General features: G+C 42.5%; 1 protein-coding gene across 10 annotated transcripts in view; it reads right to left on the bottom strand.

Annotated features, from left to right (window-relative positions):
- Positions 1-17,512, bottom strand: part of AKAP13 (A-kinase anchoring protein 13) — a 332,086-nt gene that overhangs the window by 202,157 nt on the left and 112,417 nt on the right. For all 10 annotated transcript variants that reach the window (XM_047086640.1, XM_047086632.1, XM_047086628.1 and 7 more), the window contains exon 3: positions 5,108-5,255. In XM_047086640.1, the coding sequence (XP_046942596.1) occupies positions 5,108-5,255 (148 nt within the window). The remainder of the gene's footprint in view (positions 1-5,107; positions 5,256-17,512) is intronic.

Here is a 17,512-nt window from a genome sequence, read left to right as displayed (position 1 = left end):
AAATATATGTTAAAAAATAAAAAATAAAGCCTGTTTGTCTAGTGTTAATTAAGCACTCAGATGGCTTTATTTTCAAAAGAAACAGCATTATTTTCAGTCTTCAAAATCTTTTTATTAAAAATTACTATATATGTTTTTGTAACACACTCACTTGTAAAGCATTCAAACAATTTAAAGGCAAATAAAGTAGAAACCAAGGCCTCCACCTAACTGCCCCCTTAGATGTTACTACTTTTACTATACTGTATTTACTTTACGAAAAAAAGGGGAATCATCATGTCCACAGCTTTTTGATGGTAGTAAGGCAAGAAAAGATTACTTTAAAATGCCTTTACAGGGGCGCCTGGGTGGCTCAGTCGGTTAAGCGTCCAACTTCGGCTCAGGTCATGATCTCGCGGTCCGTGAGTTCGAGCCCCGCGTCGGGCTCTGTGCTTACTGCTCAGAACCTGGAGCCTGTTTCAGATTCTGTGTCTCCCTCTCTCTCTGACCCTCCCCCGTTCATGCTCTGTCTCTCCCTGTCTCAAAAATAAATAAAACATTAAAAAAAAATTTAAATGCCTTTACAATTGGGGTGCCTGGCTCAGTCAGTTGAGCACCCAACTTTGGATGCTCAGGTCATGATCTCGCAGTTCGTGGGTTTGAGCCCCGCATCGGGCTCTGTGCTGACAGCTCAGAGCCTGGAGCCCTCTTCGAATTCTGTATCTCCCTCTCTCTCTGCCCCGCCCCTACTCTGTCTCGCTCTCAAAAATAAAAATAAACATAAAAAAATTTTTTTAATGCCTTTACAACTTATTTATATTTCTGAGACAGAGACACAGAAAGAGAGAGGCAGGCAGTCACAGTGGGAGAGGGGCAGAGAGAGAGGAAGACACAGAATCTGAAGCAGGCTCCAGGGTCCAAGATGTCAGCACAGAGCCCGATGCAGGGCTCAAACTCATGAACCATGAGATCATGACCTGAGCTGAAGTCAGATGCTCAACCGACTAAGCCACCCAGGTGCCCTAAGCCTTTACAATTTATAATTAAACACACATGTAAAATTCATTCTAACCTTTCATTAGAAAACAAACAAAAAAGTGAAAAAACAGAAAAAAAGGAAAATAATTTTCGTATCTGAAGTTAAAGAGCTTTTTTAAAGGAGCCAAGTTAGAAAGGTTTCTTTCTCTCTTCCATCCCCAAATAATGAAAGGTTAGAGACTAACATCAAGAAGTAGCTGCCTTTTGAAGGTCAATCAATCATCTGGTTTTAGTAAAAACTAAAATGTGACAAAACATTGACAGTGAAACATGCAGAGAACTCAAAGAAACATCAGAGCCAGCAATCTGGATGAAACATGACATTAAAAGCAAGAACAAGACACAAAGCTCTTTTTCTTCCCAGAGTGCACCCAACTGACGAGGCCCAGAGGAGCTGGTCCCACACAGGAGCAAAAAGGGTGCACAGACACCCCTCCCAGTAGCCGCTGCTGCATCTGGTAACCAGGATGAACAAAGCAAGCAGACACTTTCCATGAAGAATCCTCACTACTCTGACATTGCCCGCAGCAGACAAGAAACCTGAGGCTGTCAATACAGCTCACTGAGGCTCAGAAATCACTGTAGGTAGATACTGGAAAGAGAACACTGACTCCCGCCCTCAAGCCAAGAATTCAGTTCAAGAAGCCAGATCAAACTCCTTTTGCGTTTTTCAAAAGGAAGGGTGCAGGGGTTGTGTGTGCATGTGTATGTGTGCGTGTACACATGTGTGCACAACCTTTCTAGAAGAGCGGCTTCCGAGAATTGGGATGAATTCAAATACAGTAGAAAAGCGGTTCCAGAAAATGGTAGGGATTACTAACAGCCTTCCTAGCATACACCAACAAAACAGAAATCCACACCCTCATGAAGCTTTGCCTTCAGCAAAGGCAAGTAGAAAATAAGTAACATAAATGAAATATACATGTTAGAAGTTGGTAAGTGCATGGGGAAAAAAAACAAATCAGAAAAGGGCAAGAGGGAGTCCAGAGGGGAGGCCGCTGTATATTTTTATAAGGTGGACAGGGAAGGCCTCGCTGAGAAGGTGATAGCTCAGTAGAGAGCTGAAGGGAGGTAAAGAACAAGTCTAAGATGTCCCTAAAAACCGACTTAAGGCAGTTTAATTCTAGGCTAAAATATTCATGCCATGATATAAACAAGAGACTCAAATCTAACTCAGACCCCAAGATGTCCATCCCTACACGTCCACGAATGACTACAGCAGATGTAGCAGCTGAACGGGAGGAGCTCCTGCATGCTGACCAGAGCAACGGGCTCCATTCGGGAGTCCCCTCTGCTTAAACAGTGAACAGAGCTTCTGAGTCACCAACTGGGGCCTCACTGCTACTGTGCATCCGTATCAAAGGTCCACGGTTAGAGTGCGGCCTGCCATTCCGCCTGGCCTGCTTGTACAAGAGGGTCCTGTAGGGACTCGAAGCCTCTGTCACCTCTGCTGTGCTCGGGCACCTCTTGTCATCATCCTGAGTGAACTCAATGAGGAGAAGACCATGCAGTCCAACTGGAGAGAGAAGGGGACAGGCGGTTGGGCCCGTAGGCCTGACCGGGAACACGGGAGGTGCCAGAGACCACAATTTACAGGAGGGGAGAGTTGATTAGTGGAAACTAGAGAAGGCAGGAACTAGGACTCCAGGCCCCATGCAAATGGGTCAGGGATGATTTCTGAGGATTTAAATCAAATTAGGAGAAAGCAGCAGAGTGTAATATCCATTCTGGTTCGCTGGGGTCAGCAGGGTAAGGGTACTCAGAGTCGATAAGTGCACTAAAGGACACCCAGAGATGGATGTGGCTGGAAAAGAGGGGGACGGAGACATGTAAAGAGGTTTAGAGCCAAAGGCAAGGGGGTGCCTGGGTGGTTCCGTCGGTTAAGTATCGACTTCGGCTCAGACCATGATCTCACAGCTCACAGGTTCGAGACCCAAGTTGGACTGTGCTGACAGCTTGGAGCCTGCTTCGGATTCTGTGTCTCCCTCTCTCTGACCCTCCCCCACTTGTGCTCTCTCTCAAAAATAAACATTTAAAAATTTTTAAAAATGAAGAAGAAGAAGAAGAAGAAGAACAACAACAACAACAACAACAACAACAACAACAACAACCAAAGGCAAGGGATGAAATGGGAACCAGAGTTCAGGAAGGAAGGTTGGAAATCAGTAAGGGTCTGGAACGAACTCAGAGCTCTGGGCTGTCGTACAAGTACAAGGGGCTTATGAAACTCAGGAAAATAAGCGTCCATCCTGATGTCAGTGCCTTGCCAGCGAAGGTACAAGAGCTGCTGGGCATATCCGTCTCCCAGGGGCTGGACTTTGCTGGTACTTGGGACTGAGAACCACAACTAGGATGCAGGGCTGCACCCTTGATACCCCTGACCTTTCTCTTACAGCCACTGGCATCCTCCCCGTATCTACGGACACTCTTTCTTACACGTGCGCCAGTCAGGGACTGACGACTCTCCTTGCTGAGGACTGTTTCTCACACATGGCAGGTGTTTAGCAATGGTGACACTGGATGGCACCTGCTCCAGAGGGGACCTCAAGTTCCAGATAAGCCTTTCTGACACGATATACATCACAGGAAACAAGATGTTTGGAGCTTTAGGTTACAAAGGAGGATACTTAATATGCTTTAGAGAAGAAATCAGTATCTATCCTGAACTCCTTGTTAAATTTCCAATCCCTAAAAATTTGCAGGGGTGGGGGGTGGGGGGCAGATATTCATAGGAATTGTCAAGAATCTTTAAATTCTGTACTGTATTTTTCAAAACCACTGCTGCCAAGCAGAAAGCTAAATACAGCTTTCAACTGTCATAAACCTCAGTTCTTAACTGTAGGATAATTTCCAGCAGTTGGTGGGTATCAGACATGAAGCTAATTTATATTAAATGGCACAGCAATGAAAAACTGGCAACAGGATCCAATACTGGCAAGACTAGATATTAAAAGCCCTTGGTAAAGTAGTAGTTTTTTTACACCATCTATTTCAACACAGTGGAATCAGTGTTATATAAAAACACTGGGAAAAAGAAACATTTCAGGAAGAACTAAGTCTACTTCATTGTCTAAAGAACAAGTTAACTGTCAACACTTCTTAGGGGTTTACCCCTCAATGTGCCCGGTTTTGCATTCTGATGAAAAGTGGTTAATTGTTAACTGTGAAACAAGGTCAGCTAAGGAAATGAGCTCATCTCGGAACACACGTCGCACACCTTTAGGTACTGCGATAGGTGAAGAGACAGCCATTTTTTCAGCTGTTTCCGGTGGAAGTAGCAAGGACTTTGTGACTTTGTAAAGAATTTTTAATGAGTAAATACTTTCCCTGTTGAATTCTGTTAAACAGTGATTAAACATGGTCCTCGTTCCACCATGAACCATAATTTGGAAAGTTTGGCTTTTATGAAAGATTCTTAGGTCCCTCTTAGATTCTGAGGCATGTGTTACTTATCGTTCTACCTCTGCTTTTGCCCCTGTGACATTCAGCATCAAATCTGCAGTCACAGTACGGCAGCCACGTTAGAACCTGAATCTTCCACATGTTTTACTTTCCCCCAAACCTCAATACTCTAATAAATTAATATTTTTGCTGATCCTAATTTTTATCTTTCAACTTATGACACCATTTTATTTTGCTAATTTCTAGTGAGTCTCAGATTTTCGTAGAATAAGCAATATATAAACAAAATGCTTTACCTTAATGTGTATTTAAAATAAAGATCTGACAAGAAAGAGTTCTGTCACCCTGATCCGTTCTTCCTCTCACTCCATACTAATGAACATGGAATAAAAGTGTTGGAGAATCAGGGATGCCTGCGTGTCTCTGTCAGTTGAGTATCCGACTTTGGCTCAGGTCATGATCTCAGGTTCATGACTTCGAGCCTCACACCGGGCTCACTGCTATTAACTGGTCAGCATGGAGCTCGCTTTGGATCCTCTGTCCCCACCCACCCTTGCCCCTCCCCTGCTTGTGCTCTCTCTCTCTCTCTCTTCCTAAAAAACAAATAAATAAACAAATAAAACAGTTTTTTTTAAAAAAAGTACTTGAGAACCAGTAAAGGCCAGTGAAGATTCCACCCAATACTTACCAGGAGCAATGGTCTCCAGCGTATCAGCACTGACCTTCCGTGTACTTGTGCAGTGATGGAGGGTGGAACCCGAAAATACCAAATAAAAAACTACATCATCCTCAACTTTGTCCTCCTCAGCCAGCAACACCGTAACCACACAGTCGCCCTAGGAAAGGAAAGACAGAGCAAGCCTGCATTAGTCAGGTTCCTCCTGGGAGTCTACCTTCACAAAACATCAAATTTCAGGAAAAATCAAATGTATCATTTCTAGTAAGGTTATACAAACATAAACACTGAGCACTTGTGTGCCAGGAAGAATTGTAGGCACTGAGAATACAAAATGATCTGAAAAGAAGACCTCTGTGCTCCTAAAAGCTTCCCTTTCAGTGGAGGTGGTCAGACAAAGGAGAAAACTAACAAGGTAACATTTGGGATATTTACTTGATGAATGGGTATTAAAAAGAAAGGAATCCAACCAAAAGAATCCAAAAATAAGGCCAAGAGGATGGAGGAGGCATATTAAACAGTCACATCCCTGTGCCCAGAATGCCCCTTGCCCAGAGCAACAACTCTGAATTCTACACCCCAGACATCGCTGCCAAATCCAACCATTCTGCAACAAGGACAGTCTCCACTGAGCCTGCCTGGACGAGTGCAAAGAGCATTCGTTTGGGCTCTGGGCAAGTCTGGGTTTAAACTCCACTCACAAAGACTTGACTCAAATCCTCTAACCCTACTTTCCTTGTCTATACAAATGGAGATAATACATTCTCTTCCTCCAGCTAATATACGAAAACTCTTGGAACATATTCTGCTCTCAGCCTACGATAATATTCTTAATCTACATGGATGGGACGGTCACTTTTCTACTAATCTGTTTCCTGACCATCTGGAATCCCTACCCTTCTTTACCCAACCCTCCATCAAACCCTTGCAATCAGACCAGAAACTTGCCAGTACCTTTGCCCATGACTCTGCAACTACTGAGAAGACATCTCTGTCATTTATTCACAAATATTCTTTCTAGTTTTTACAGGTTAGTTTTTTTAATTGAGGCTACTGTCTAAATTAAATATAATCTATAAAATACAGTTCTAATTACCATCTTCCCAATCATAAACATTATACAATTCATGTTGTCTCCATAAACAAAAGATTTTAAAGTACCGAGGTTTAAAGCACTGGGGTTTAGTATTATCTAAATCTTAATAATGCACTATGAAAAAAAAGAAAAACAATAATGTACTATGGAAAAACCAATTTAGAGAAAGCCAGGCTACAATAGGGGAGAGAATTCTCATGCCTTGCAGTATTTTTTTCTTTTCCATTTTAACACCGATGAAGTCTATTAGAGAACCATGCCACCCTGTGGCCACAATTTACCAAGCCTGGCAGCAAAATGGAGCAGCAGGTAGAGTTCCATTAAACACCGAAAACCAGAAATCATAACATCAAACTTAGGACCAAGCCTATTAACAGAAATGCTCCAATAGGTTGATTCTGGAAACAGAGTTCAAAATATTTCCTAAAGTCAAAGGCCTATTTCTTCACTTATTCCCAGTGCTTTGTGTACATGGTAGGGGCTCAAATGTGCTCAGTGCAACACGTAAGAAGTCACAATGAGCAACAAATAAGCTGTGACTTACTATGTACAAATGCCAAACTGGAAAGTTCCAAAGCACCCTAACACAAGGAACAGCACAGTCGGTACAACAGAATTATCCCTGGCTGCAGTCGCTATTTAGAATTATAATGGAGACTCATGCCTAAGTCCTTTTCTTGGAAACATGTTTGAAAAGCTTAGGCTGGTAAAATTTTAATACCCGTTGGCATGATAAACCGCAACCAGCTAAAATGTCTGCAGCACATGTGAGAAGAACAAACTTCTCAAGGTATCGAAATACCATTATAACCTGGAAAAAAAAAAATGAGAGCTCTGAAGTTTCATCCTTTAGACCACAGGCGGGCCCGCGGGCAGAATCCAGCTCTCTGCTTGTTTTTATATGGCGCAAGAGCTCAGAAAGGTTTTTTACACTTTTAAATGGTTGAAAAAAAAAAAAATCTTTTAACATGTGAAAATTATCTGATGTTCAAATTTCAGCGTCCATAGGTAAAGTCTTGCCGGGCCACGCTTTTGTACTATAATGAGCCCCTGCAGAGTTGAGCGGTTCCCCGAGACTGTATGGCCTGCCAGCCTAAATTATTTACACTGTGGACTTTTAAAGAAAAACAAAACAAAACAAAACATCTGGGTTTGGTTTTTTTTCCACCTAGATATGTATCCTGGAAGTCTAAGAATATATCTTCTTTCTCAAGATCAGGGATTTCCACATGAGACCCAATATCTTGCTAGAAGACAGAAGACTCTGTGCCCAAGATATTAAGTGATATCTGGGGCCTTCTTTTAATGGAGGACAGAGGAGATGGCTAACATCAAGCTCTTTCTTCACTCGCAAAATAAAGAAGCTTTAAAGCTCTCATAGCTTCAATGGTTTTCTTTTTAATGTTAAGTCAAACTACCCAAAATATTAAAGAGAAGGGACCCCAGAAGCCTCAATCACCTCAGAGCCACCTGAAATTCAGATTCCAAAGGCACCCGGGACGACAGCACCTGTCTTCCCTGGAGGAGCACCCTCTGCCCTCCCAAAGTCACGGGAGCAGACAGTCAACACTGTCACTCTGCCGTGGGCCACATGGCTCCGGTTTCACTGCAGGGACAGTGCACCTACAGTGATGCAGACGGGAGCTGCACTATTAGGCTCGTGCGGTGGTGCCTGAAAAGTAAGGATGAAAAACAGATCTAAAAAGAACTCTGGTTGAGATGATTGCTGTAACCACACCTTCCCTGAGGAATATTCCGGTACATGATTTTGCTGCTCATGGGAAGGACAAGCCCCATGGAATGAACAGACAGATCAACCTGGCTACCCGGTTACTATGTCTGTCACGCATCTAACCACCACAGATGAACTTACTAACGAGGGCAATTTTCAAGACGTTCTGGAGTGAAGCCCCAGGAAGAGAGGTTCTACATCTCCGCTTCTCCAGTAAACCGAAGAAACAGAGTGCTCTCCTCACAACGGTATTTTCCATGCTTCTGCATTAATGGGAAATGTATTCCCGAACCTGACACTTTTTTGACACTTTTTTTTATTTCTGCTGACAAAAGAACTAATGGAAAAAGACAACCTATACCAGGCCCCATCTTGTTACTATTGGTGATCCCCCAAATACGGAGGCACCGTAGTCCTAAATGCCAGTCACTTATTTGCCAAGAAAAACAGAACTTTATATGGTAGCCGCGGTCTCAGTTCTCCCCATCTTTAACTCGGGTATATAGTAGACATACAGTACTAACAGTACCATAATCACCTTTACATATTTATTGGTAAGTAACACAAGGGCACCTGCGTGGCTCAGTCGGTTAAGCATCTGACTCTTGACTGGCTCAGGTCATGATCCCACAGTTCGTGAGTTCAAGCCCCGCCTTCAGCACAGAGCCTGCTTGGTATTCTCATTCTCTCTCTCTCGCTCTCTGCCCCTCCCCCACTCACTCTCTCTCAAAAATAAACTTAAAAAAAATAAGTAAACAAACGTTTTTTTCCCCAGACTTCCAATCTGGAATTCAAAGAATAGATCTCCCTTTTCTAGATCAAGGATTTTCTCTTCCTAGGAGACCCATCGTCTTGCTGACAGACTCTCCAGGCCCCCGAGATCCTAGTTATGCCTGGGGCCTTCCTTTCACTGGGGACAGTATCTGGATCAGGAGGAAAATGGCACAGGGAAGGTCAAAGCAGGAGAGGGATGGGAGAGAGAAGATTACGGTGTGGGAATGGACAAGGCCTGGGAAACGGGGTGAGTGCTTAGGAGGAGGATGGTGGAGGGCTGGCTATTAGAGAAAATCCTAGCCAAGTACAAAGCATCCCAGCTCATGGCTAACAATGGTGCCCGAGTTCAGCTGGCGAAAGATCAGTATTAGCACCACCTAGGGCGCCTGGGTGGCTCAGCTGTTGAGGGTCTGACTGTTGATACCTGCTCAGGTCGTGATCTGGTGGCCATGGGATGGAGCCTCGCATCAGGCTCCTCACTGGGTGTGGTACCTACTGGGGATTCTCTCTCTACCTCCTTCCCTCTCTGCCCATTTCTCTCTCCCTCTCTCTCAAAATAAACATTTTTTAACAATATATTATCACCACCTTAAGTCAATTTGTTTTCTAACTTTCAAATTTGGCTTTTAATGTATTAACATGCCATGGTGGGTAAGAGGATGATCTCTGGCTGAATCACCGCATGGCACGTCAATTTCTAACTGCTTAACCTCTTGGATATGTTAAATTCTCCGCTGTAAGAGAGAACAATCACACTTCCCTCATAAGGTTGTACGAATTAAATAAGTGATAAAAGTAAAGCACCTAAAGCAGTTCACGGGACATAATAACATGTTCAACAAATAATAATTATAATCAATGTAATGCAGACGTAACATATAACGGATGTGACCACAGTTATTATACTGTATTGTATATTTGAAAGTTGCAAAGAGAGTAAATCTTAAAAGTTCTCATCACCAGAAAAAAAAATGTGTAACTATGTGTGGGTGGATATTAATTCAACTCATTTTCATGATCGTTTTGTAATCTATACATATATCAAATCATTATGTTGTACACCTAAAACGAATACCATGTTATTTGTCATTTATATTGTGGTAGGGTCCCCTCCCTAAGGAAAGAAAAAAAATGGGGGGGGGGCCTTCAAGGTAACCTGGCTATGCACATACATGATAACATCCCTCATGACCCTGTAACATGAGACCACTTAATCAGACTACATGTTTGTGTGTGTTACCATATATGGGAGACAAAAAAAATCGACAATGTATAAAAAACTGTGCCACATGATGTTTGGTGCTCAGTTCTTCGGGTACGAGCCCAACTGAGCGGTGCCGGCAGGAATGAAGTTGCTTCCTGGAAAGAAAAGTCTGTGTCACGACTCTCTGTGCGAGAATCTGGCTACAGTATCTCAATAAGTAAAGAAATAATAGCTATTATTATTATTCACTAGAATGTAAGCGCCATGAGAGCACATTTTATTCATTGTGATATCCCCTTAGTCTAGAATAGGAAGTAGCAGGTGCTCAAAACACACTTGAGAAGTAAGAAAACACCAAAACTTTATTAGCAGGTACCTATACCTAGGATGGTTGAAGCCAATTTCATAATGTACTTTGTGCTTTTCTGTTTTCCAATATTTTCAAATACGGATGGGTTCTTTTCAAAAGAAAAAAAAATCCTTATTTTTTAAATAGTCTGCTCACTTATAAATTACAAAAGGAAAACTAGATACCTGGTGGATATCACCTGAATCAAGTCAGCAAAAAAGGTAATGTTATAAATAATGAAACCAGCACCACTCCTGATGACACCCACAGAGGACAGAGCATCACTTACAGTGTCCCCAACAAAAATGCATAACCTCAATCCAGTCTTCAGTAGACATCACACAAACCCAAGGGAAGAGGACCTTCTATAAAGAAAACTGGCCAGTTACTCTTCCAAAATATCACTAATGAAACACAAAGAAAGACTGAGTTAATGCTCCAGACTAGAGACTTGCCCACTAATGTGACACAGGATTCTGGGTTGGCAGCTGAAAGGCAGAGGTAAATTGCCATGAAGGGCATTATTGGGACAACTGGCAACATCTGAGGAAGGCTTACAGGTTTAACATTGTACCAGCATTAAAGGGCCTGGTTTTGCTAATTGTGCTGTGGTTATGTAAGAGCAATATCCTTGTTCTTAAGAAATACACAATGAAGTATATGGGTTAAAGGAGCATGATGTCTGCAACTTACTTTAAAAAAAAGACAGACAACGATTAAGCAAATAAGGCAGGATGTTACATTGAATCCGGGTTTAATGTAAATGGGATTTCTCTGTACTATACTTAACAATTTCTATGCAAATTTAAAATTCTTCAAAATACAAGATTTCCAAAAAAACCATTTCTCAAAAAATTTATATGTAATCAAATATTCAAAGTTAAAGGGGTACAAAAATTAAATTACATTCCTGAGAGTGGTTTTTTGGGTTTTTTTACATACTGCAGACATATATATTTAGTAAAGATATTCTTGCAGGGTTCCAGAATTATGAAATTGTTAATAATAACTGCCTTTCATTCAAGAATCTTTTTTTTTTAATTTTTTTTTAATGTTTACCTTTGAGAGAGAGAGAAGTGGGGGAGGGGCAGAGAGACAGGGAGATACAGAATCTGAAGCAGGCTCCAGGCTCTGTCCTATCAGCACAGCTGATAGCACAGAGCCCGACACGGGACTCGAACCCACAAACCGCGAGATCATGACCTGAGCCGAAGTTGGACGCTTAACCGACTGACCCACCCAGGCACCCCTTATTCAAGAATCTTCAAGAAGTTTACAGGCCTTCCCAAATCAATTTCCCAGTTTGCCAAAATGACAAGGCTTCTCCCTGATGTTCACAGGGGAAAGTGAAACAAAGGAGGTAAGTCATACAAAGTAAAGGTTGAGCATTAGTCTAAAGTATTATCTTTCCATGAGGTGTCTGTGATTATAGTACTGAAACAGTAATTCCAAAGTGCATCCTTATACAATTCAGACACTTCTTTGCATTCATGCAATGAGCTTCATTCTCTCCTTTAAATACAAGAATATAGGCAATTGACAGACCCCTTTGCCCAATCATTTCCTAAAGCAACCAAAGACTGACAGTCAGCTATAGTTTCTCCCTAGTCTGAAAAGAAAGTCTCTCCCTTGGAAAATCAGGGTAGCCGGTTTCCAATTTCATTAAAGGCTCACACAACAGAAGGACACCCAGGAGCAGTGAGCATACCTAATGCTCAGCTCTTGGTCACTAAACACCATTCTCCATTAAAGGAACCAGGGCCACTCAAAAAAAGCGGTGTTTCCAGACCTAGGATCAGGGTACGGACACGATGAGCCTGGAACATCTTGTGTTTGACAGAAAATAAGGAAGTGCTCAATAAAGAAAAAAAAAAGATGGTGACATGTTGCACACTGAAGTGGCTTCCTTGGCCAAATCTGGGACAATCTGAAGACCAAAACAATTAAAAACACTAGCAAACTATAAATAATTAAAAAACAGGAAGTCATGAGTCTATAAGAATACCATATAAATGAATTAAACAGAGGAGAAGGGAGAATTCCGGAGTATGACAGAATGATGAAGCCTCACTGGTAGAGAGGGTGCCGGAGTGCAAAGGGGTAAGCCCTTTGCAACCGTAACACTAAAAAGTGATTCCAGAAAAAATGATCAATTATCAATCTGGGGAGAAAGTCCAAGGAAGAAAAAGACATTTACGTTGTCTTAAATGTGTCTCCCCACAAACTGCTTTTTATTAAAGGGAGAAAAAACATGGTATTTATTCAGTGAAGAATTCACCAATACTTTGACCAGGTGATCAAAATAAACATCCCAATAAAGACAGATGAACACATGTGCCTCCATGTGTGATGCTCTGAGAAGGACACAATGTGACCTATGTAGTGCTCTGACCAAGAATGCATCTAGCTGCAAGGAAACATCAGATAAATAAAAATAAGAAACATGCTTTTGAAGAAAGGAAGGGATTACTGTATTCTTCAACACCGTCAATGCCATAAAAGATCACGAAAGGTTGCGGCCATGTTCCAGGCTAAAGAAGGTAAGAGACATGACAACCAAAAGCAATGATCTAACCCCCCTGTGATTAGCTGACCCCTGGACAATCTCAGGGTTGAGAGCACTGACACCCTCCCCTGCCACAGACAAAAATCCACATACAACTTTGAACTCCCCAAAACTCAAGTACTAATAAGTGAGAACGCCCAGAGACCACTTTTTACTGCCATATGCAATTTCCTGGAGAGACCAACCGCTCCTGTGGAGATGATAAGCCTCAGGCGGGGGTGGAAGCAGATACTGGCAACACTCTAGCTCACTGCGCTCACTGGGACAGCACTAAGGGGTGGCTATGAAACTGCAGGGTGATTAGTTTCATTCTGTTTTTATTCAACACTGCATTTTGTGTCTGTTTACATTTCTCTGAACTGCAAGTGACACCAGGTATGGTCTCTAAGTGTTTGCGAGCCTACATTTGGGTAAATTTTAACTGTTTACAGTAGATTTGTGTATGTTATGGTGGTAAACCATAAAATAGACTAGAATCTACAAATATTTTATGCATTCATGACACACGCAATTTCTTAATGTTTCAATATTTCTGGGCTACATGGTTCATCTGTGAGCTGTTTCAAATTATAGCAAATCTCTGGAAACTTTTCCAATGGGCTTACTGGAGAAAAAAATCTACATACACGTGGGCCCGTGCAAGTCAAGGGTCAAGTGTATATATTTCTCATTAGATGAAGCTTGTGGGCGGCAAGAACTGTGTCCCTGCGTACAGTTCTCACAGTGCTTACCTAGCAACAGGAACTTTTGGCATACCCATATGAATAAATGTGGCAGAGATCAGCTCACATAGAATATTAATGGCAAGCCAAGTGATTCACACTTGGACCTGTGTAGGCAAGAAGGCAAACTAGAGCCTTGTGCGGTATGTACGGAAAGAAAACTGCGGGGAGAGGGGTGAAGGGTGACATGTTAACGGCAGCGAATGTTCTAGAAAGGTTTGTATCCGCAGCAGTATCCTAAAGAAGGAAAAAAGAGAACAGAGGCAAGGAAACCATATGTGTGGAAAACATTACAAAAACATGGTTTAAGGAAGGAAAAAAAGTTTAAGCTGCTATGGCATTAAGATGATTTGAAAAGAAATACATATGAGAAAAGCATTCTGTTGAAAATAATTTGATGAAATATGGTAGCTGACTATCTGGGGGCTGCACAAAGATAGGAAGAGAGTGGACATGAAAAGGGGTATCTCACGAGGAAAAATTGAGGCGGGGGCTAGGGGAATGAGTGAAAAAGAGGGCGATAAGCTGTAAATGTCAAGTTGTACAATTCAGCGGGATGGAAAGCAGACAGCATACATCCAGCAGGTGGTCGGCAGGTCGGGCTGAAGGAAGAGGTCTGGGCTGGTGAGCCAGACTCTCAGGTCCTGCACCCAGTTAAAGAGCCTTGAGCCCAGGCGAGAACCCAAGGTGACAGAGAGCCAAGGTCTAGACCCTCGTGTTAACGAGCCTCTGCACAACATACCATTTTCATCTACCTAGTCCTGTGCCTCAAACCCAGAAACAGGATCCTCTGAACCCCAGAGGAACCCAAGTTCAAGGGCCACCAAGAAAGAGGAGGAGACTTACCATGTTGCTCTTGTTAACGGCAGCCACAACTGAGCCTCTGCAGGGAAAACCTCAAGACACGTATTTTCCCGGGTCTTCCTGAGAGCTCATTTGCTAAACTAAAATAAATATCACTTCCTAGAGTCATGATACAGTTCATTTCCCACCAGCTAAAAATATTTCAGGTTTCTCTCTGTGTTGACCAGCTTGTTGTTAATAACACCCTCAGTAACTACAAAAGCCTTTGAGGCAAAATACAACTGTTAATCTGTACTAACCTGGTAGAAAGCTACATTGAGTCAATGATCGTTCACCAACTTTCAAGTAACTTATTGCCATCAAGTATACAAAGAACTATTATCCATTAGTATTGGGATTGCTTCTGAAATATGAATATTTGAAAATATGAATGTTAAACATTAACGTTGATATGTAAATGAGCCTTAAATGTTTGAAATTCCCTTTAGCATATTTTACTTTATTTCATTATTTTTTTTACTGCTAGTATAAAATTTCTATTCCAGTCCATCAGGTAGGTAAGTGAATCAGCAGAAACATAATGAACATGAATCTGTATGTTGCCCTTCCTTCTGCTCTGTTCTCATCACCACTGCCTTGTCATTCATCTGTTCATGCTGAACAAGCACACAGTGCCTTCTGTTTAATATATTTTGTGTCTGCTACCCACCAGGTACTGGAATTATGAAAACTTCCTGGTGCCTGCCCTCCAGGAGCCCAGAGAGACATACACGCGGACAGGATGCCCTGTGGTTAAGTGCTATAATTGGCATCTAGGGGCAGAGGAGATGGGTACCCAAACTCTCCTTTGACGGGTGTGATCAGGAAAGCTGCTATGGAGACACGGGTATGCCCAATGCTGCTCAAAGCTCAACACGGGTCATCTCCAGCAGGAACATGCCTTCTGAGAGCTATGCCATTTACAACTGGAGGTGGAAAAGAAACTGGTACCCAGTTCACCTTTGCACATTCAGTATCTTGATATACAGGTGCTCAGTCAATGTTTGTTCGGTTGAACCAAAAACATTTCATCCTTCTAAAACACAAAACTTAAAATGTTATAAATAAGCAAAATGCTAAGCTTGCTTTGCTTATGCCTTCCTTCAGTTAACTGAACACTGGCTGGGCGCTTGGTGAGGCCTATGGCAGACATGGAAGGTACTGAGACAAGACAGGTCTTGCCCCTTGGGGCTCAGAGTGTTTTCACAGAGTAAACCCAAAAAGCAAAGGCTGAAGCTGTATCAACAGCAGTGTGGGAAACCCAAGGATAAGGTGCTGCGGTCATCAGCGGTGGCCCAGGACGCCCCGCTCAGCAAGTCAGGGGAGAGAGGCTTCCCACCAGCCCATCTCAAACACAGGCCACTGGAAAATCCTCTCCTGCCTTTGTCACGTTCTGTTTGAAAGAGATGATAGTTGTAATGAGTGGACAGGGCTGACGTGAGGGAGGAGTAAAAGAGGCTACACGCTGAATCCAAAATCATTCTGGAAACATCTGTCAGATTTGAGAGTTTCTCAACACTAAATATAATGAAGCCAACAAAATATCATATACTGGCAAACCTCAAAGAAATATCAAACTTCTGTACTTCCATCTCTGGGAGCACCCCGAAGTGCCATTCTGTGGCCTTCCGTACACAGAAATCTACTCCAGAGGGGAACATCACAAACTTCGACTGTAGGAGGACACAGGGGTTACATTTGTGCTGCTTAATTTACCAGCATTCTAGGCAAATAAAAGGCAGATTTCTAAGGCAGAGTTATGGCAAAGTAGTACCCCAAGAATCATTAAGACAAGAACTAACATAAATGTATGATGTCACCACCCAGCTAGAAAATAGAAGTCCTACCAGAAGGAAAAAAAAAAATCCCAAACCCCTCATCATTGGGCAGGGCAGTGCAACTTTAATGTTTTTTTTGTTTGTTTGTTTGTTTTTGTTTTGTTTTTAATATCCGTTCAAAGTAGCTAGTATGGTTTCAGAATAGCTAAGGTTTTCTGGGCAACTGGCATCATTACAAAATGGGGGGGGGGCAGGAGCATGGGCTCACGCACCTGCACATGCGCACACCTTCAGTTTTACTGAGTGCCCTCCATTTCTTTAAGCGAAACATGCTACTCTAACAGTATGTGCCACAGGATCGTGAAGTAGAAAAAACACGGGCTCAGGAATAAGAACAGAATCAGTTGCGTAATAGTTACAGACCTGATAAATAACCACTTGGAAGTTCATAAATAACCACTTGGAAGTTCAATCTGTTTGTCAGCAAAATGAATTCATTCATCACAATATTTACCGATCGTCAAACACTGTCAAGCAGTCTTAAGAACTACGGGTTAAACTGAAATAGACAAGGCTCCTGGCCTCCTAGAGTTTATGCTGCAGGTAAGAAGATCCAATTATAAAAAGTAACATCGGGGGTAAGTTCTATTACAAAGAACAGGAGGGTCTGAAGGAGGGGCGAAAGGGTATTTCGGATAAGGTCATCAGGGAAGGCTACCACAGGAAGTCCTATCTGAGTGCGAACCTGAAAGAAGAGGCAAGTTCCAAGTGTTCAAGGCCAAGAGAATGACCAGTGCCAGGCAAGTATCAACCTGACACGTACAAGGAACAGCAAAGAAGGCCAGTCTGCAGGAGCAAGTGAATAAACACTGGAGGGGAGAGGACGTTGGTCTGGATCTCAGTGTGATGCGGGGCCACTGGAAGGTTTTGAAAAGAGGGAAATCATCTTGATTTGCATGTTAAAAGAATCCCTACAGTTCCCTCTCCTTGGAGTGACTTTATCCTTTGTCTGCCTAGCCAATTCCTACAAGCTTTGAACCAACACGGCCCATCTGAGGAGTCATGTGCCATCGTTTCTGCACAGGGAACACACAAGCAGGAGACAGGACATAAGGAGAGGCAAAGGATTTCGGCTTTGATACTCTAGTCCGAGGAGAACCATGGAAGGTTAACAACGTTATCTGCTCCACGTACTTTTCTATACGTGGTTGGAAGATCAAGTAAGATAATCACAAAAAACTTTTATATAGCATTAATCATTATTCTTCAAGTGTCACCAGTAATGTCTTCCATCCCCAACCATCGTAGAGAAATATGAACTCCTCTGCTGCAGCTCTCTTGATTTATGATGCC

The sequence above is a fragment of the Lynx rufus genome, unplaced genomic scaffold, assembly GCF_022079265.1.
Source record: "Lynx rufus isolate CCGP_SWC_20201006 ecotype Redwood Valley unplaced genomic scaffold, mLynRuf1.p SCAF_21, whole genome shotgun sequence".
Taxonomy (NCBI): Eukaryota; Metazoa; Chordata; class Mammalia; order Carnivora; family Felidae; genus Lynx; species Lynx rufus.
The sequence above is the reverse complement of the archived record's forward strand: the minus strand, read 5'-3'. Positions and strand labels throughout refer to the sequence as shown.